Below are 21,347 nucleotides of genomic sequence, written 5' to 3' on the forward strand. Positions count from 1 at the left end.
TCGCAACCGTCTGCCAGGGAGGGGAGGTGTGAGGGAAAAGGAATGAGGGAGTGGGAAGAAAACAGGGACATGGGAGAAGAAAGAAAGGAAGGAGATAGATTAGTAAAGGGAAAGAAATCAGGAAGATACTAGTGAGTTAAGAGAGAAAACACATACATACACACAAACAGAGAGAGAGAGAGAGAGAGAGAGAGAGAGAGAGAGAGAGAGAGAGAGAGAGAGAGAGAGAGAGAGAGAGAGAGGAATAGAGAAGAGCTCTACAGGATGAAACAGAGGAACAGGAGAGGATGAATGAAAAGCGAAAGAAGAAAAAAAACTGAACAGAAGGAGAGAGGAAGAAACATACAATAAAGACATATGTCGGAATAAAGGTATAAGCAAAAGTAAGATGAGGAAGGGAAACTGTTATTGAAGACACCACTACCACGAAGAGTGGAAGGTAACAGCCGAAGGATAAGGTGGCCCTCAAACAAATTCACTCTAGAGTAAAACAAAAGACGAGCTACTAATGGAGAATATGATAGACTCAAAGATATTTTGAGTAACATCGTCTTTTAGGAAACTGAAGTAATTCAAGAGCCGAGGTGAATGGAACATAGGTGTATCTGAAACACTGGTGGCACGGTGGCGAGGGGCAGAGCGACTGCAGCTGCGACTGAGGAAAGAGTGGTGGTAGTGGTGGGCGAAGGCGTGTTTCCATGGTGGCGGGGGGACGCTCGTGTCGCACCTCCGAGATCCACGGTAGATCTGGGACGGTGGTGTTCGTGAGTCACCAGTAGTGGTGAGTCACTGGTGCTGGTGGTGGGGGGTATGGAGACGATGGGGAGGGGAGGACTCCCGCGGAACATGTGGTGACTGGGGGCGCGAAGGTGACTGGAGGCGGGGTGTAGGAAGGCTGCTGGGGGGCGGGGGAGCAACTGGTGGGGGTGTGGTTAGGTTGGACCACAAATTTCATAACAATCCTTTTGGCGTTTTTTCTTTCCTTGTGTTAATCACCACGACTCCATTTTCTCCGAATGTGTCTGCTGGTGAACGAATATGATGTTTTCCATTACCTTATTCCACCCACCTATTACATACTTCCAGAATTAGGCGGTGAAAGTCATATTTTTTCCTAATTCGAATTCTAGGTCCGCGCGATGTTATTCTAACGTTTTATAGAATATATATATATATATATATATATATATATATATATATATATATATATATATATATATATATATATATATATATATATATATAAATATATATATATATATATATATATATATATATATATATATATATATATATATATATATATATATATATATATATATAATGCAGAGTGTGTGTGTATGTTAATTTTTCCTGAGGTAGAATGGCCTTGGAGACATTAGTAAACTCCAGCAGATACCCTGGTCTTGCCAACATTAGACACCAACTATTTTTTTCATTAATTTCCCCACTTACTGATCTACGTAAGGCTGTCCTCCTTGAACTCAGATTTCTAATCGTAATAAAACGTATATGGATCGTTTTTTTTCATCATTTAGGAAAATAACATAAATGGAACGAGGTTCATCTTTTTGCTTCGTATCGCAATACCACATTAGTCACCGATATCAAAAGGAATTAAAGTATTCAAAAGAGTATTGTAGGAGTCACACTGGTGAGATTGGTGTCTCAGGTTGTTCCTTGAGACGGAACTATTTTTGTCTCAATATTTCAATCTATTGACTTAGTTTCCTTTTATAATGATTGGAAAGTGTACAACCCACCACTGTTTTTTCTCTCTGTGAAAACACAATTTTATCACGATTTTTTTTTCAATTTTACTGTTTATATTCAAACCTTGATATAACTTGATAAGGATTTTTCCTTCGACAAAGTCACTTTCACATGAAATTCGAGTTTTTTAATCTATTTTATGGTGCCAGAGTCATCGTGTCTCCCACAAGAAGCAGATGAAGGCGACATGTGCTCAGTTAGGTTACCGTATCACTGGAGAACGCGCCTCAGTAGTGAACAATGTGTGGTGCACCAGACGGACACTGCAACTCACGTGTCGTAAACTATGCCAGACTCATGTTGAGACAATTATAAGACAATCTTTTCACTGCATTTAACTTCGAACTTATGATGAGTCAACTAACTGAATAATACATCAGTCTGTCTTAGCCACAAATTAAACACACTATATGTGGATAGAACCATCATACTTAAATGCCACATAAACCACAAAGTCAGCACGTCTTAGATTACTTTTCTTATAATTTCTGGGCCACATCTGAAGCACGTCAGCTGCTGCAACAATCACGACGCCTGTTGGTCGGTGGAGGCGAGAGCCAACACGCTTAACAGTATCTTAGAATTTCCAGGAATCAGGCGTAGATACTGTGATTAAGTCACGTTTCTCGTTTTTAGCTTCATGAAATTGTGAACAGCAACAAATATGTGATATTGAATTCCACCAAGTAGAAACGAATCTACGATATATGATCCTACATTATGAGAGCTGAGCCTACGATATAAGAGCTGATCCTACGAGATGAGAGTTGATCCTACCATGTGAGAGTTCACACTACGATATGAGAATTTATTTTACGATATAAGAATTGATTTTACAATACGAAAGCCGACCCCACAAACTGAGAGCTGATCCTGCCATAGAAAAGCCGATCCTAAGACATATCGGTTGATCCTTTGATTTAAAGGCCAAGTCTTCTGAAACAAAGGTCAAGGTTGTGAAATAAGAGCTAAGTCTACGAAAACAAGAGACTTCCATATCAAAGCTGAACTTCGAAAACAAAAGAGGATTTTACAAAACCATCAGTCGAGCCTTGCAAATCTGAGCTGCATGTACCAGGCCTCACCTTGTCTAAGTCTCTAGAGCTACGTAGCTTGAGGCGGACTCATTCACTTGACTAAACAGAAGGACGTAGTTATGATGGGTAAGGGAGGAAGGCTGCATATCCCGAGGTTACCTATGGCAACGACAGGTGGAGAAATGACGCGCAGCTCGGCGAGGGCAGTGTTCTATTCAAGAGAAGATTTCAGAGCTTGATATGCCTCCATTACCTCTGCTGAAGAATGAATGCATAGAAGGTTAAGAGCAATGAAGCGGGGGAAAGTTCCTTAAGGCAATCATCAACAAAGGTCGTATTTCATCTTTTATTCTCCTATTGATCAAAACCCGACCTTTTTATTTCCTCCCGACCTCTGTAATGTGATCTTTCGTCCCTTCCCTTCCCAGCATTCGTCATGAATCAGTCCTCTGCATTCCTTTCTCAGGAGGTTGACATCCTCCTCCTCACATCCACCTCATGGAGAAGCTGCTTACATCCCTCCTCATGAAGAGATATTCTCCCCACACCCTGGTAGACCTAGGGGAGTGACCCCCTTACCATGAAACCTCTCCGCTCAAAACTGGTTGGCCGGGTCGAGTCTGAGTTCTGGTTTCAACATTATTATCATGACACGTTTCTGAAAATCCATATTTGCAAGATTTTTATTTTCTTCGACAGACTTTTAACACGTCTCTCTGTCTTATTTTATCAATTCGTGTTTCCATACAAAGTTTTGTTATTCAAAATCATTTATTTCCAGCAAACATGGAAAGGATAAGTGGCGCAAGCAAGCATCCGGCTACAGACACTTTCCACCCCATCACCTTATGCTGCCAGAATGACCCAGACAGCAGCAGTGTGCCACGAAGACCCTAGGAAGGGGAGAGAAGTCCTTTGTGTGAGGGCATCATCTGGTGGATTATGTGAGAATGTGGTCTGCTGGCGCCCTGCGTGTCGTGGTGTGGGCACAGGCTGTAAAACCTCCCAGGGCACTAAGCGAGACGTAGCTACGCCTCCTATTACGGCTGAAAGATACACACTGTTTATGCAACTTTTAACCTCCACTTGAGCATCACAGTATCACGACCCAGTCCGCTTCCCACGCGTCTTGTGAGAGTGGGATCTGGCACAGAGCCCACCAATGCTACGCTAGTAACGGGACTTCAACGGACTCACAGTAAGGTACCTCCGAGAGATAGGGAAGCATGATCTTAATCCGGTTCTTTATATCTATATCATCGCTTTGCGTTATAAGTCTTATGTTCCTGTTGCACCTACACTAACTCCGGCTTTGTTTACGTTCGTCTGTTCCCGTGATAGCGATAAACGCCTCATTTCTTCATACTGCCAAATTCTCAATATATATATATAAATATATATATATATATATATATATATATATGCATATATGCTTGTGGCATGAGAAGAGTGGGAGGTGGGCTGTTTAGAAAGGGTAGTGAGTGGTGGGATGAAGAAGTAAGAGTATTAGTGAAAGAGAAGAGAGAGGCATTTGGACGATTTTTGCAGGGAAAAAATGCATTTGAGTGGGAGAAGTATAAAAGAAAGAGACAGGAGGTCAAGAGAAAGGTGCAAGAGGTGAAAAAAAGGGCAAATGAGAGTTGGGGTGAGAGACTATCAGTAAATTTTAGGGAGAATAAAAAGATGTTCTGGAAGGAGGTAAATAGGGTGCGTAAGACAAGGGAGCAAATGGGAACTTCAGTGAAGGGCGTAAATGGGGAGGTGATAACAAGTAGCGGTGATGTGAGAAGGAGATGGAATGAGTATTTTGAAGGTTTGTTGAATGTGTCTGATGACAGAGTGGCAGATATAGGGTGTTTTGGTCGAGGTGGTGTGCAAAGTGAGAGGGTTAGGGAAAATGATTTGGTAAACAGAGAAGAGGTAGTAAAAGCTTTGCGGAAGATGAAAGCCGGCAAGGCAGCAGGTTTGGATGGCATTGCAGTGGAATTTATTAAGAAAGGGGGTGACTGTATTGTTGACTGGTTGGTAAGGTTATTTAATGTATGTATGACTCATGGTGAGGTGCCTGAGGATTGGCGGAATGCGTGCATAGTGCCATTGTACAAAGGCAAAGGGGATAAGAGTGAGTGCTCAAATTACAGAGGTATAAGTTTGTTGAGTATTCCTGGTAAATTATATGGGAGGGTATTGATTGAGAGGGTGAAGGCATGTACAGAGCATCAGATTGGGGAAGAGCAGTGCGGTTTCAGAAGTGGTAGAGGATGTGTGGATCAGGTGTTTGCTTTGAAGAATGTATGTGAGAAATACTTAGAAAAGCAAATGGATTTGTATGTAGCATTTATGGATCTGGAGAAGGCATATGATAGAGTTGATAGAGATGCTCTGTGGAAGGTATTAAGAATATATGGTGTGGGAGGCAAGTTGTTAGAAGCAGTGAAAAGTTTTTATCGAGGATGTAAGGCATGTGTACGTGTAGGAAGAGAGGAAAGTGATTGGTTCTCAGTGAATGTAGGTTTGCGGCAGGGGTGTGTGATGTCTCCATGGTTGTTTAATTTGTTTATGGATGGGGTTGTAAGGGAGGTAAATGCAAGAGTCCTGGAAAGAGGGGCAAGTATGAAGTCTGTTGGGGATGAGAGAGCTTGGGAAGTGAGTCAGTTGTTGTTCGCTGATGATACAGCGCTGGTGGCTGATTCATGTGAGAAACTGCAGAAGCTGGTGACTGAGTTTGGTAAAGTGTGTGGAAGAAGAAAGTTGAGAGTAAATGTGAATAAGAGCAAGGTTATTAGGTACAGTAGGGGTGAGGGTCAAGTCAATTGGGAGGTGAGTTTGAATGGAGAAAAACTGGAGGAAGTGAAGTGTTTTAGATATCTGGGAGTGGATCTGTCAGCGGATGGAACCATGGAAGCGGAAGTGGATCATAGGGTGGGGGAGGGGGCGAAAATTTTGGGAGCCTTGAAAAATGTGTGGAAGTCGAGAACATTATCTCGGAAAGCAAAAATGGGTATGTTTGAGGGAATAGTGGTTCCAACAATGTTGTATGGTTGCGAGGCGTGGGCTATGGATAGAGATGTGCGCAGGAGGATGGATGTGCTGGAAATGAGATGTTTGAGGACAATGTGTGGTGTGAGGTGGTTTGATCGAGTAAGTAACGTAAGGGTAAGAGAGAGGTGTGGAAATAAAAAGAGCGTGGTTGAGAGAGCAGAAGAGGGTGTTTTGAAATGGTTTGGGCACATGGAGAGAATGAGTGAGGAGAGATTGACCAAGAGGATATATGTGTCGGAGGTGGAGGGAACGAGGAGAAGAGGGAGACCAAATTGGAGGTGGAAAGATGGAGTGAAAAAGATTTTGTGTGATCGGGGCCTGAACATGCAGGAGGGTGAAAGGAGGGCAAGAAATAGAGTGAATTGGAGTCATGTGGTATACAGGGGTTGACGTGCTGTCAGTGGATTGAAGCAAGGCATGTGAAGCGTCTGGGGTAAACCATGGAAAGCTGTGTAGGTATGTATATTTGCGTGTGTGGACGTGTGTATGTACATGTGTATGGGGGGGGGGGGTTGGGCCATTTCTTTCGTCTGTTTCCTTGCGCTACCTCGCAAACGCGGGAGACAGCGACAAAGTATAAAAAAAAAAAAAAAAAAAAAAAAAAAAAAAAAAAAATATATATATATATATATATATATATATATATATATATATATATATATATATATATATATACATATATATATATAATGATACCACTGCTGACGAAACCTGGAATTTGACTTAACGGATTATACTGCAGTGCCTCAGCGTGTAGCAAACTTTCCCAACCATCCTTTTGGGCTTTTTGATGTACGAATCCATTAATGCACTTCCTTTCCGTTCAGTAAATGTGTATGTTCTTACTAAAGATTTATCAGATTTCTCTTAAGTTTTCTAGGTTAATCTTCTAATTGTCGTCCTTGTAAGTGACCCATGCAAATCTCTTCTTGCTCGAGTCTGTAATTAGCGCTAAAGTGTGTGACCTCAGCCCAGACCTGATCAACGCTCGTTCACATCAGTCCACCTCAGGACTGATAAGTTAAAAGAAACTATGAAGTCTTGATTCAGTGGCTTACGTCTCTGTTTCGGTTAGGAAAACATACTACGGTCAGAAGGCGTCAGCTGTGGAGTGTGGGAAGATTATCTCAAGAGTTTTTACATACAGATGAGGGGCTGTCTTCACCCACCAAGGATGGAGCAGCAGCATTTGGTCTATAGACCGAAGACAAAAGCTCACCACCACCATCCCAGCAGTGGTCTGTAGACCAAAGACAAAGGATCCTCGCCACCAGCCCAGTGATGGTCTGGAGGTCGAGGTTAAAGGTCCCTCAACACCATCCCAAAAGCGATGTGAAGAACCACGACACACATCTCTCCTTGTACTCATCTATGCCACTGTCACTAGTTTTCAGATGTAATCCAGTAACTCTCATGAGTCCAAGACATGTGATATCCCTTCAGTGTGTCCTTGGAAAATTATGATAACCCTTGTGGTTCCTCTGTTCAAGTTCAGAGACATAAGATATCCTTGAGGTTCCGTAAGTCTGAACCATACTGCTGATTCCGGTCGTATCTCTGTCTAAGACTAATCATTAACCAACGCTATCAGACACCTTCACTACGTCTGAGGGTAGGAAGTTATGATTGCTCTTCAGAAAATCAGTACTGCATAGATTTTTAAAACCTTAAAAGTCTCCTCGAGGAAATGAGAAGCAGTGTTAACACATCTGTTGAGTAATTCCTGTATTAAGACTAGTACTGTAACTTAGTTGGAGTTTTACCCTAGAACAAAATAAGCCAAAAAAAAAGTTACCTTACTCTGCTGACGGGAAAGCAAATCGTTCAGGCTCGTCCTTCAAACAGGTTCTTTTTCGTCTTCAGGTCAATGATACTCCGACTAGTACAAGCTAACCAGAATCTTTATATTTTCAACACATATCTCTTCATGTTCATGTTCTCCGTGCCCCTCCATCATATAGATGTAAACTTCCGAGGACTTTCGTTTGGTTTATCTATATTTCAAAAGCCTCTCCAAAAAGAAAAAACTCAGTTAATTTCCATTGAGGTTAGTAATGATTTTAATCCTCAGTAAGACAGTAAAACCGTTTCAGACGTTTGAGAGAGAATGTGGGCTTAAATAACTGGAAGGGATGGATAGTGATCAAATCTTGGCTGAGAGGCAAAGAAATTTCTTATTCTAAATGTGAGTGGAAGGTTGTGGCTTCATCTTGAATGAAAAAAAGTTTTCGAGCTCATTCAGAAGAGAGGAGAGAAAGTGTGGGTCAGTGTTGCACAGCATGGGTATAATAGGACTTGTCTATGACCAAGAAGTGTGGGATGAAGAATTCTAACCAGAGAGAGAGAGAGAGAGAGAGAGAGAGAGAGAGAGAGAGAGAGAGAGAGAGAGAGTAAAATTAGGAAGACAAAAGTAAGGGTCACAGAGGTTTAGGAGATGGAGAGGGTAGGAGGGTGAGATTAGGAAGCCGAATGGAAGGGAGAGTGAGACTGGGATTAGGCCAAGGCCAAACTATCATGGGGTCAAGTGACCTTACTCGTTGGGGGTCAGGGGAGGGAGGTATGGATTAGGCGTGGGGATGGGGGATCACAGGTACCACTGGTGGTACTAGGCATGCCATCCATTGCTCAAACCCAGAGAGATGAATTACAATGAAGAGCAGCCTGGCAGTGTGTGGTGGCGACAGTGATAACTCATATTTACGTAACTAGCTGCCACTTTGTAATTACCTGTTTGTACAGTACGGTGAGGTGGTTTTTACGCTCGTAAGGCCACATCTCTTTGATCTTTTCTAAACCACCATTTAGCATTCTGAACCTTTATAAGCTACCGTCATTCACCGTTTCAATGTTTAGTCTCTTCCAACCATCCTTACCTCATGAGCTCCATTCCTAGCTTTTTGTCGTGGTCTCTGCTTACTTTTGTCCTTTATCCTCTATCTCAGTTAAATCTTTGCGTTTATTAAGAAGTGTGTGTGTGTGTGTGTGTGTGTGTGTGTGTGTGTCTGTGTGTGTGTGTGTGTGTGCGTGTGTGGTTGTGTCCACAGTTACTGTCTGTGTCTGTCTGTCTGTTTGAAAACAAATACATTTGAATTTAAGACTGACATCTATGGAATGTTCTCGGTGACAGAAACCAGTACTGTTAACCCAGCAAGATAGGCGTAGGGTGCAACATGATAGCCCTGCTCAATAGCAGAATCTTCTCCTAGGTAATAGTAGGAAGACAGTCTCTCTCTCTCTCTCTCTCTCTCTCTCTCTCTCTCTCTCTCTCTCTCTCTCTCTCTCTCTCCACACATGCACACACACACACACACACACACACATCACCACCACCACCAGTGCCCCGCCGTGCCAGTCCACACCGCCCACGTACAATCATAAACATGATCTGATCGTCAGCGAGAAGTGAACACACGTTAAGGATACATATCATGAAGCACAACAGTTGTTCAACTCGAAAAGAAAAAATGGAAATTAAGATGGTTTCTTTCTGCTTCATTAGTCCGCCTTATATGAGTGTTATTCGTCACAAGATGTCCTTTGCAGGTATGAATGAGTTCGGTCAAATTTGTAAAGTCAGGGTAAAATTTTGTAAAGTGGAATCAGATATGGTCTAATTCATCAGATCCTGAATGGTAACGCTATCATTTTTGCAAAATTCTCTGTTTAATCTTATATTACATACATCTTATTTAGCAGCATTTTATCGAGTGTTCCGAATTCTTCATTGTTACAAACTTTATTTTCCAGATTCAATGTTTAAATCTTGCGCCAAAATTTCTGAAATAGGAAAGAATGTAACTTTGATATCTCTTCTCCCCCGCCTCCCACCTCATCCGCTCTCCCTTCCTCCTAACCTTTCCTACTTCTCTATTCTCTCTCTCTCTCTCTCTCTCTCTCTCTCTCTCTCTCTCTCTCTCTCTCTCTCTCTCTCTATATATATATATATATATATATATATATATGCTCAATTGCCTCTCTTTCTCCATCCACGTCTACCATTCACTTTTTCTCTCTAGAAATCCGGAAGCAGGGATAAGACCTTCAGCAGAAGGCAGCAAATATACATTGAGTAACATCAAGCACACAATGCGTCACAGTGGGCGGGACAACGCATACAGTGGGCAGGGCCCACATACATAAGGTGGGGCATATCAAATGATGGATGGGACCAAACGCAGCAGAGACAAAACTAAATAGTAGTGGGTGGAAACACACACACACACACACACACACACACACACACACACACACACACACACAGTGCATTAAGAACAAACATATGATGCATGGGACCAAATCCTCAGAGGGAGAGACCTGCCTGTTGGTAAGACCAATGCAAAGTGTATAGAAACACTGTGTGTTAAACCAACACACAGACGGGGTGGTACCGGAGGTTAAACATTGGTATAAATGCTACAAACTACTGAAAGAAAAGCTGAAATCAGATACAATGAAAATATTCGAGGCTTTGTAGATTATGTATAAGAGTATTTCATGTCTGTGTGGACCTATGTTATGCAAACTTGTCAGTTATGTAGGTTTTCATGTTTTGTAGTTTTCAAGGATTTGAGAGTTCTGTGGATAACTTTCTTTTTATGTTTGTAGAGTTTACAGGGACTGCAACATGGCCTCCCAGCAAGACCATGACACGCCACACAGAACATGCAGACTAAGCTTGACATTTATGGTCAATATAGGGCGTCAGAGAGTGAAATTTGAGCGACCCTGTTGAGTCTCCTTGTGGTCATGTTCGACTTAAAAAGCTAAAGGCTACTGACACTGGTATTCGTAGGTGGATGCTGGTGGAGTTCAGAGATGGAAAATAAAGTGAATATAAATGGATATTGCAAATGTGTATAGAATTGAAGTACAAAATAGATACAAGTATGTACATTAGAAACGTGCAAAGAATGTTTAAGAGGCTAAAAGCATGTGTAGATTTATATCAGAAGTGTGTAGAAAATGTTTATGAAGATGGTGGATGTATATCTGGGATGATATTTCTGGTATGTATAGGGTGAAGGTAGAGAGGAGAGCTCAGGGTCTGAAGTTTGGATCACTATTTGCTGGGTGCGGCGTTGAGGTCACTTGGGGATTCCCTATCACTCCTGCGCTGCGAGTTGCCATGTCTTGAGGCTGCTTCCCCATACTGATGGCCAGATTATATTTACGATGGTCAACGAATAGGCATACAGGAGGATACAGTTGTGTGAACTGATGAATAGGTGAGTATGTCTTCCAAATAACATGAAATGGAAAATTGGAAAATAAACATGATTGTACTTTTTTTACGTATGTGAATACTGCATTGAAATAAATTCTAATATATGTATGTATATATATATATATATATATATATATATATATATATATATATATATATATATATATATATATATATACACTACAGCCACAAGATTTATAACGACATTTCTCATAGGACCAAAGTTCAGATGATCATTACTCTGGTACTCACCTGTGCTGCTGTACTTGTGGTCTTGACCAGGATGAAAAACAATAATGACAACCGACTTCCTCTGGTGTGCACCTAAGGCGTCAACACATACAAGGTTGAAAATCGTTGAAGACACCGAAGTCGACTTTTCGTTAAGTTACCTTAATGTAGTAAAGCAAGCTTAGAGCTAGGAACTGTATCACACCATCACGATAGACCGGTAAACCATTGGTACACTGTTCAGTCAGAACTATTAGGTAGATAAGCTATTGAATAAATGCACATGGTGTACTCCCCTGCCCACGTCCCAGGCTGCACTGGCTGTGTTACCTGCTGAAACTCCCTCGCATCACCCCTGACGAAGCAGATGCCACATAGGCATTATCCACAATATCTTATATAGAGCTGTATCGCCACTATCTTTCAGTGTCCACAGAGTAATTCACCTAATGTAATGCAGTGAGCTATAATACAAAAAGAGAACAGTATGAAATGTTGAGTATTCTGTGTACACCAGAGCTATACAGGAGTGACCCCACAGGTGAGGGATTTAAACTGGAACTCATATAATGAGCTTACACCGTTGCCAAATTTTAATGTTTCCAGTCATACACTCCAGGGTTGCCACTTCCCTGACGAAGCAATGGATTACAGCACATATCATATTTGCTGCAGAGTGTTGTTACAACGAGTTTTTGTCACAGATCGTAAATTCCTTATGTTGGTAATTCTTGTGCTATGTGCATGAGGTTATGACATCATAACAGACCCATAACTGGTGCTGCACGATCACAGAGCCAAATAGACACTACAGGGCACGGAGACGCCAGCCAGAGAACCTGACACCGATGGTACGAGTGTCACACACGTAAGAATGGGTCACCTGTAATGCAAGGCCAACCTTGACTGTTACAAGGCGTGACCAACAAGGAGTCTGTCAAGTCAACGGAGTTTATCATCTTGTAGTCCAGGGAGTTACTGTCTTGCTCTTCCTACCATAAGTGCTAATATATATATATATATATATATATATATATATATATATATATATATATATATATATATATATATATATATATATATATATATAATATCCCTGTCTTTCTATTCTATGTAGCAAATTTTTAATCAAAGTTGAGTCTCAAACAAGAATCATTCTTTGAAAAAGTTCCCTGAATTTAAGCAGACAATAAAAGACGCCATTTCTTGGTAAATTCATTGGTTGCCCTAACCGTGTCAACTACAATATAAAACAGTTTTATCATAATCTCTCTTTCTGTCTTTCCACACGTGCAACTATCTATCCATCTATGTATCCACTCACACACACACACACACACACACACACACATGCACACACACACACGCATACACACACACACACACACACACACACACACACACACACACACACACACACACACACATATACATACATATTTTTTCTACATGTTCGCCATTTCTCGCATTAGCGAGGTAGCGTCAAAAGCAAATGACTGAGCTGCAGAGTAAAAAATCCTCACGGGCCCCCTTCTCTGTTCCTTCATTTGGAAAAGTAAAACCTGGAGAGGAGGATTTTCAGGTCCCCGCTCCCACCCCTCTCAGTCTTCCAAGCTCTTTACCAAAGAGAGAAAGGATAAAATTTACTGCAAAACAAGCATGTTTCTCAGTTATTACCAACTGAAATACAATAGTTTTCATACATTTGGAGCTTCGTGCTCTATGTATTATGTTAAACTTTGAGTGTGTGCCGAATTGGCAAGTTAAGGAAACTATTTATAAAACAACATTGATTTAAGTTATATTTTGTCATTGCATTAATGCTGTAGGATTGTTGTGGAGTTCATGAACGAATGCTTCGTAACACTTCATCAGACATATGCCAGACTTACGAAATTTCCGTACGACTTACAGACATGTGGGATTAGCTCAGATTTTTAAGCGCTTTATAAATTCATGAATATACGATTGCAATTTGTTACTGAGATTTCATCTCGCACCATTCTTTCTGTGAATGTAATTCATGCTCAAACATATTAAGTAAAGACAGTCGGGGGTAGAAAGATGGGAGGAAACAGAAAATAGATAACTGGAGAGGGATGGGTATGAAATAAAAAATCACCATAATAACCTTCATACATGCAAAACATTACGTGTTTACTAGAATGATGGTCAACGTTGCTGGTCATCGTTCATATAGTACAGTTGACGGAAACTTTCCGAGGCTGTAACTCTTATACAGTACCTTATAGAGAAGGAAATTATAGGCACAGTAACTCACTTAAGGAAAGGTTAGAGGATTGGTAATGGAAGTTCTATGATTACATTCGATACAAGTATAACGTTCGCTAATATGTTTTATTGCCCTGTAAAATTTTTGAAAAGTATTCTGGTTCTATTGTATTCACTAGAGATTCTGAGATGGACTCTGTCATCTATTACAATATACAAAAACAAGGTAACTATTCACATTCCTTAAGCTACTTTATGTTTGTTTCACTACGTCACTGTACTCTATGCTGAAACACGGGAGAATCTATCTCTTATGGGACAAGCAGTTTCAGATCCAGTTATTTCTTCATCCTGCAGTATCAAGTCAACCCAAAGGGGCAAGGGCTTTGAAGTTCAAGGGTTAGATATAAGATCCTCTTAAGGTATATGACAAAACCGGAGTTAACCAACTTGATCTAACCCTAAGAATTCCCACCGACGATCATCAGATAAGAAAATAAACAAGATGAACGGTGTATTGCCAGTTCTCAAAAATGAATCTAAACTCATCACTGCAAAAGGGAAAAGACATCACCCTTATTCCCTTATAAACATTATTGCACACTCTATGTGGGTTATCAAAATAATACAGCGCCAAAAAAATCATGAGTAACTATTTGCATAATCAGAGAATAAACCTATACAGAGTTAGAATTGTTAAAGATCTGCAGAACTAATACTCGCCTACAGGTCCATCTATTCTCAAAACATTAAAAGAACAAAGCAAGCACAGCGGTAAGAGTTTCCTTTGCAATTTTTTTTGACATAAAAAAAACGTTTTTTAATAATTGCAACAAATTTGGTTTACATACTAGAACGGGAAAAGTAACTATTTGCCAAACTTATTCAAAATATAAAAAGGCATATAATGGTTTAAGTACTCACTGATATACATATCAACATTTTTGTAAAAGTCTTCTAGCAATCTACTTTCTTTCAAACTGATATAACACACAAAGTATAAATGATTGATATGTGTCGACTTTTTTCTAATTTGTGAAGGATTTTTGTGGTAATTAAGCAGTAATTTTGGTGAATAATTCTGGTCTGCTGCTAATAAAATTACGAGAGAGTTTACAATAGCTACTCCTCGAGACGTTTCAATTTTCTCTGAAGGTTTGTTTATATTCTAGTCACGAATAAGTATTGCCACGGGGGTCTTTCATAAATTATTTTTGCGTAAAGACAATATAAGTAGCTCTTTTAATGTTTTTGGTGAGCTTTTCTTAATAGAAATAGGCTATGGTATCGCAGCTTCATGAATACTTCTGTAACGAACCCTAGAAAATTATCTTTTATCATTTACCTTTCATATTGTTTTCATATGAGAGTTGGTAACACCTGGGCTAGCAACAAGGGAGATGCCATACCAACGCTCTCGAATGCAAGTTATTAAAAGTCACTTGGAGGGCAAACAAAAGGTTAGTTGCTTGATTAATTCGTTACATGGCACAGACCAAACGATATTTGCTACATGATAGTGACTGGCATGAAAAACATTCCTCCTCATCCAGGAATATTAAGTGAAATGTACAATGTGGGAAGAGCTTTGGACAGTGGGAAAAATGTGATTAGAAACAACAGATTTAGTAAAATTCCAGTTTAGTGGCATAACAAACTACTTGTGGGATAACCCTGAATCTACTTTACGGTGACAGTATACTGTTTGGATAATATATTGGGACTAATGGAGCTTCATTTGATCCTTTTTATTCTCAGAAAGTAAACAAGACTATAGTGGGGAGGGCTTTGAAGACAAGGGATGTCGTGGGCTAATTAATGAAAGGGTGTGTGAAATCACTAGGATCTATAAAGATCTCACCTACCATTGATAGGACATTTACCTTAATTATCTGTAATATAATTGAAATATATCAATAATGTAGTTTTCTTTCCATGAAAGAAAATGCAGTGAAGCTCATTTGTATACATTTATGTGCACTGAATCTTACACAGCATACAAACCTTCATGATTTGGATCTAAACTCAGGACCAAAGAAATAATGAATTTTTCAGATAACCATAAGAATTACATGTATGTCAACTATTAGGGAATGATAGATGAGGTTTTCATAGGTTCCGTTGATTTCTTATATATTGAAAGACACATGCATTGGTATAAGAAATGAAAATAATTGATCCTCTGTTGATCTTGTTTTGTTGTCGAGGAACGTTGAAGTTTATAAAAAAGCTACACTTGACATGTAATTTAAAAAGCGGAGGAAACGAATCTGTCACGAAGATAGAATCTTTTAAGTTTAAAGATACGCATGCCGAAGCATGAAAAATTAAAAAGATAAATCCTTTGTGTATCTTTTCTTTGTGTAGGTGGAGTGATGAAGCTTACACTTTGAATGTTTATGGTTTAAAGCAATCAAACTGACATAACACTGGTGACTTAGTTGATAGTTTCTGTTATTTATCATGTGGTTTTGCCACTTGCAGACATCTCTAAATTGTAAGATACTTGATGATGAAATTTCAGACTTTTTGCCCTGTTGTGAAATCTCAGATGCTGTTGGATGAAAATGAGTGTATTTGAAGGATACCCATTCTATAAAACATATGCAAAGCTGTCTCCCGTGTTAGCAAGGTAGCGCAAGGAAACAGACAAAAGAATGGCCCAACCCACCCACATACGCATGTATATACATACATGCACATATACATACCTATACATACACAGACATATACATATATACACATGTACATGATTCATAGTGTCTGCCCTTATTCATTCCCATCGCCACCCCACCACACATGAAATGACAACCCCCTCCCCCTCATGAGTGCGAGGTAGCACTAGGAAAAGACAACAAAGGCCACATTCGTTCACACTCAGTCTCTAGCTGTCATGTATAATGCACCGAAACCACAGCTCCCTTTCCACATCCAGGCCCCACAAAACTTTCCATGGTTTACCCCAGACGCTTCACATTCCCTGGTTCAATCCATCGACAGCACGTCGAATATCACATGTCTAAAATGAATTACCTTTTGGAGATATATCTGGAATAGCTATTATGAATTTTTGTGTATGTTAACTTGTTCATTATTACCTATAGGGAACTTTTGTCCATTTTTGAGTTAAAGTGCTTGTTTTTTTTGCATAGAAATGTGTAAATGAATTGTAATACTGCTTGCAGAAAACACCTACAGTTGTGTCAAGAGTAAGCATGTCCAGCAACCCCTTGACAAGTCATGTGTTGGATACTGCCACAGGACAGCCAGCTGCCAACATGAAGATTTCTCTTAATAAGTTTCAAGATGGTGAATGGCAGGAGGTGGCAGCTAAGTGAGTTTTGTTAGACTAGGGTTGGCATATACCTGGAAAGACCCTGAATTTTTTTTTTTTTTACAAGGAAACTCCATGCACTTAGACATGCATCTCAGTTCTAACGAGGCACATGACAGTATTAAGTCAGAGGGTCATATGAGTATATTCAATTACAGTGAATTATTAATTCTGCAAGAATTTATTCCAGATTAAGAAGATGAGAAGCAGAACAGACTAATTATAGATAAATTCTTGTGACCTTTCTCAGTCTATGAGGATAATAGTGTTAGTCATGTTCACATATCCCATACATATACCCTGAGCTATAGTTTTTGTTCATTGGCAGTGTTTTAAGATTACATGTATTAATCCTTTACATATGTTTAGTGATGAAACTGATCCTCAGCTCTGCTTTTAAGCTGAATTTGTGTATTCATCCATATGTTCATGTAATGCTCCAAACTTTAGCTTCTAATCTTTAAGTACAAAATCATTTTAGATTTTGATCAAATTTTGTAAGATTACTCACAGAAGTGCTCTTAGCTTTGCTCATATATAAGGAATTTTAAGGAGGCATAGTGATATGCTTAATGATTTGTTCATTATATTTGTTAAATTTGTATTGTATATCAGAATGTATGTCCATGTGCTCGAGTTGTTTAGTTTTGTATCAGTAACTGGTGGATCACTTTTCAATTTGAACTAATGAAACTACTCATTACATCAGTTCGTAAAACATGTTAAAGATTGTGCTTAAAGATGTATTTGTGAGTATATACATACATGCAATCCTGACTAATTTCTGATATTTCTCTCCTGGATTATGTTCTCTTTATCAAGCTTGGTGAAAGTGTGTATTTATCAATTCTTTGCTCAATTTTGAAGGCTGATCATTACCACCCATCAGTACTTGTGTTCCTAAGTATGTTTTATTCTTTAGTTTCTGATTGTTTTTTTCATACATAGTTGCCATTTCCCACATTAGCAAGGTAATGTTAAGAACAGAGGACTGAATCTTAGAGGGAATATCCTCACTTAGCCCCCTTTCTGTTCCTTGATTTGGAGAGTAAAAATAGGAGGGGAGGATTTTCCAGCCCCCCATGACCTCCTCTTTTAGTCACCATCTACAACACGCAGGGAATATGTGGGAAGTATTCTTTCTCCCCTATCCCCTATCTGATTGGTAACTTTGCAAATTCAAACTAGATTTTTAGACCATGTGCTGACTCAGTTTATTTTAAGCCCAAGCCCACCATCAATGGCAGATCCAAATTATTATATATTTTCTTTTCACCATACAGCATTTCCTTTATCATTCCTCCAAAAATAACTTCCAGGTTCTATCTAAGCCGATTCTTCTTTGATTTTTATGATATTATGGGAGATTACAGTACATAGTTTATAGATGATTGGCTTGGATTCAAAGAGAGTGGTGTCTTATGTTGCCAGGCAGGCCGATATTCATGCTCCAAATTGAATTCTGTTATCTAGCTGGTAGACAAACACTAAACTTCTTGTAAACTTTGGTCTTCTAGTCTGAATAATAGATATACAGAAATGATTCTCAAATACTCTCTGAGGATGTTTGGTGGAGATTTTATTAGTAACACACTGATGTTAAAGTAAGAATTGGACATTTGATGAATAGAATGTGTGATTTACTGTAACATCATAAAAATTTTCATAGAATCCTGTTGATTTCCAGAGTTACAAATAATGACGGTCGGGCTGGACACTTTCTCACGCAAGAAGCCTTCACTAAAGGAACATATAAAATGTTTTTTGATACTGGAGATTATTTCAAGCAAGTAGGAACCAAAGGATTTTACCCATATGTTGAGGTAAGTTTAAAAGTTGGTTTATTCATATTTCTAAAACAAGATTTAGATGATTTAGAGGTATTGGCTGACACTGTTAATAGTTTCTCATTTTATTTCAAGGCATTTATCTGGCTAGTCTTTACTTCCTGGATTAATTGTACCTCAACACTAGAGATCATGAAATTTCAGAAGGTTAAGAATTTCATCCATGTACCTTTGCACTGGTGATTCAGTTTTTGTTTTCTGCTTTTTCACTCATCATTTAAGCAGGGAACACCTTTTGACTTTTTATGATTGCCACTCCAATATGCTGGATTTATTTACAGATTATTCAGAATTGCTGTGGAATCTTTTGATTCCTTCACATTGCCTTTGGAGATATGTTTTATATTAAGGTATCTGATGGAGAATCTTTTCATTCATCTCAAAAATAGATAGTTAAGTAGTGTAAGACTGGCTAGTTAATTTCCAGTGGTGAAATTTATAATCATCAATCTCTGTGGTACTTATATTTTTAGATCTGCAGTAAGTGGTGCTGCTTTTAGCTTCTATATCTATCCAGCTGTATATCTATCATTATCTTTGATGCTTCAGTTTTCAGGAATTTCCCCTGAGGGGGTAGTCATAACAGGAAAGTCTTCAGGGTTTCCTATCCTAAACACACCCGCTAGCAGTGGTAAATAAGCAGTGCAGCGTTGTAGAGGTCTGGGGAATAGATACATTTAAGAATATAAGAATTTTAGTGTGAAGGAAGTATTAACAAGTTACAAGGATGAAAGACTGTAAAGATGGTGTTGCACTGTAGGATACATAGTTGAGAAGAGATTAGTAAAGACCTATGGTATAATGATATATGGTACAGGAATAGAGATACAGTAAAAGAAATAGGTATGTAGTGAGTCAAATGATGAAATCTTGTAGCATTTCATTTCAGGAAGCTGGGAGAATAAATGTTATTTGTGTGCATTGGTGATATTTTGTCTTGAAGTGGAAGCTCAAGATGTTTGTATCACCTGACAACTTAACTTCATGTGCAATGGAACACTCAGAAAATGGTGCTAGTAACAATTGATTGTTAATCATACAGCCCCAGGACCCCTTTTATGGAGCTTTTGCAGCTTCAAGGCCGCAGTTCAATAAGGATCAGGGAATTGATAGACTCTTTTGGAGTAAGAAGTTTCTTGATGAGACTGTTTTGTTTTTTCCTTTGACAATGGTACAGCCTCGCACGAGGTGACTTTTCTCTTGTGACATAGCTACACACAGAGTCCAGTAATATCTGTTGCTAGTGATATGAAAGACCTGGTTTAACACAGAATTTAACCTTAAAGATATGTGTAAAGGATATGCGAATGAACTGAAAGGTTGTCTGTACTTGATCCATCCCATGAAATTGAAAGTTGAGGTAAAGGTGATAGATGCTCAAATGATATGTGTAATAGTTTATTGTGCCCTTATCATTTGTACCTGTTGCAGTACTTGATACAGGAATAGTTCTGTGATTGGCTTCATGCATGAATAGTTCTTTGTAAGATATTGCTGTATTTGAACATGTCTTAGTTTCAGTCTCTTCTTATTTTTCTTTTTCTTCTAGATTGTGTTTGTTATTGAGAAACCAGAAGAACATTATCACGTACCTCTCCTTATAAGTCCTTATGGATATAGTACCTATCGTGGAAGCTGAATGTTGAAGATGGTCCAAGTTAGTTCTGTAGATTTGCATATTGTGCACTAGATTTTGTTAATTACTGTTTTGAAATTTTGATGGTGTTTTGTAGAAGATCTTAAGCCCCTGATGACTGTGATGTATATTGTTGAATCATATGATCACATGAAAAAATTGATATGTTATCTGATGTCATACGCTGGAACAGTGGTGTTGTGTATTTTGTTTAAAAATCATAAAGAAGCAGTGGACTGTTGTGAAATAAGCTCAAGTATTATCTGACTGTCCATTGCCTCAAAATAAAGGTCATTTTTGTTGAGTTTCATATGTCACTGATGAAATGTTTGTTCATTAGGCTGTCAGTTGCAGTCTTCTTCTGAGGTTTAAGTTACATTACATTCTTTATGAAATACCTATGGGTGCTTTCTTGTTTTTTTTGAAAAATTTAAACAAATCCCTGTAACTCAACCTCATATTCATGATTTTTGACAACATAAATCATCCCATGGGAAGATAGGATTACAAAAAATGTTATGAACACTAATAATAGACATCAAAACTTTGTGATAATGTTAATCTTCAAATATTGTAAGTTAAGATATATTTAGTTTTATATCATAATGGATTTTATATTTTTTACAGCAATAATGATTTGTGGATATTGTAAAGCGAGACTTTTATTCTCCTTTCATCTTAAGATGTTTGCAGAATCCACATATTTATTCTCTAACACATCTTTGATATATTGAGTGATATTGTATAGAGAGCCAAAGACATGTGGTTTTGAGATTTTAAGTACTGACGGAAACATGTGCATTGTTTTATCTCATTTTTGTTGCAGCTATTGAATTCAAAGGCTGTGCTTACAGCAGTACTCTAGAGATTTGGGTTAAGGTAAGACCAATAGACAACATTTATTCAAAAAATTCCTTAATTTAGTTTTGTAAGTAGTTATGGCTATGAGAGGAAGGAGCTTTTCTTTAATTAAATATATATGTTAGTTGTA

The 21,347-nt window shown here is 38.8% G+C and overlaps 2 protein-coding genes across 5 annotated transcripts in view; one reads left to right on the forward strand and one right to left on the reverse strand.

The window, feature by feature from the left end:
• The window catches only part of LOC139747631 (uncharacterized), a 117,177-nt gene extending 105,545 nt beyond the window's left edge, over window positions 1–11,632 (reverse strand). For 2 of the 3 annotated variants that reach the window (XM_071660126.1, XM_071660128.1), the window contains exon 1: window positions 11,329–11,632. The gene's annotated coding sequence lies outside the window, so the exon portion shown is untranslated. The remainder of the gene's footprint in view (window positions 1–11,328) is intronic. The other variant, XM_071660130.1, reaches the window with a different exon arrangement.
• Window positions 11,633–14,847: 3,215 nt separating this feature from the next.
• LOC139747558 (5-hydroxyisourate hydrolase) lies at window positions 14,848–21,009 on the forward strand. Of its 2 annotated transcripts, none has more exons than XM_071659967.1 (4): window positions 14,848–14,999; window positions 16,725–16,873; window positions 18,561–18,696; window positions 20,270–21,009. In XM_071659967.1, exons 1-4 carry the CDS (start codon window positions 14,940–14,942, stop codon window positions 20,357–20,359), a joined length of 435 nt encoding a protein of 144 aa, XP_071516068.1. In that variant the 5' UTR covers window positions 14,848–14,939; the 3' UTR covers window positions 20,360–21,009. The 2 variants fall into 2 exon arrangements, with proteins under 2 accessions (XP_071516068.1, XP_071516067.1); XM_071659966.1 differs by lacking the exon at window positions 14,848–14,999 and adding an exon at window positions 15,022–15,145.
• Window positions 21,010–21,347: the final 338 nt, after the last annotated feature.

The sequence above is a fragment of the Panulirus ornatus genome, chromosome 69 (assembly GCF_036320965.1).
Source record: "Panulirus ornatus isolate Po-2019 chromosome 69, ASM3632096v1, whole genome shotgun sequence".
Taxonomy (NCBI): Eukaryota; Metazoa; Arthropoda; class Malacostraca; order Decapoda; family Palinuridae; genus Panulirus; species Panulirus ornatus.

What these genes read in the sequence shown, in the direction of transcription:
- LOC139747558 (XM_071659966.1), top strand. Translation starts at nt 15,053, where the DNA reads ATGATAGTGACTGGCATGAAAAACATTCCTCCTCATCCAGGAATATTA. An exon ending in CTTTGGACAGTGGGAAAAAT is followed by an intron (nt 15,146 to 16,724) that starts GTGATTAGAAAC and finishes TACTGCTTGCAG; the next exon opens with AAAACACCTACAGTTGTGTC. An exon ending in GATTTTACCCATATGTTGAG is followed by an intron (nt 18,697 to 20,269) that starts GTAAGTTTAAAA and finishes TTTTTCTTCTAG; the next exon opens with ATTGTGTTTGTTATTGAGAA.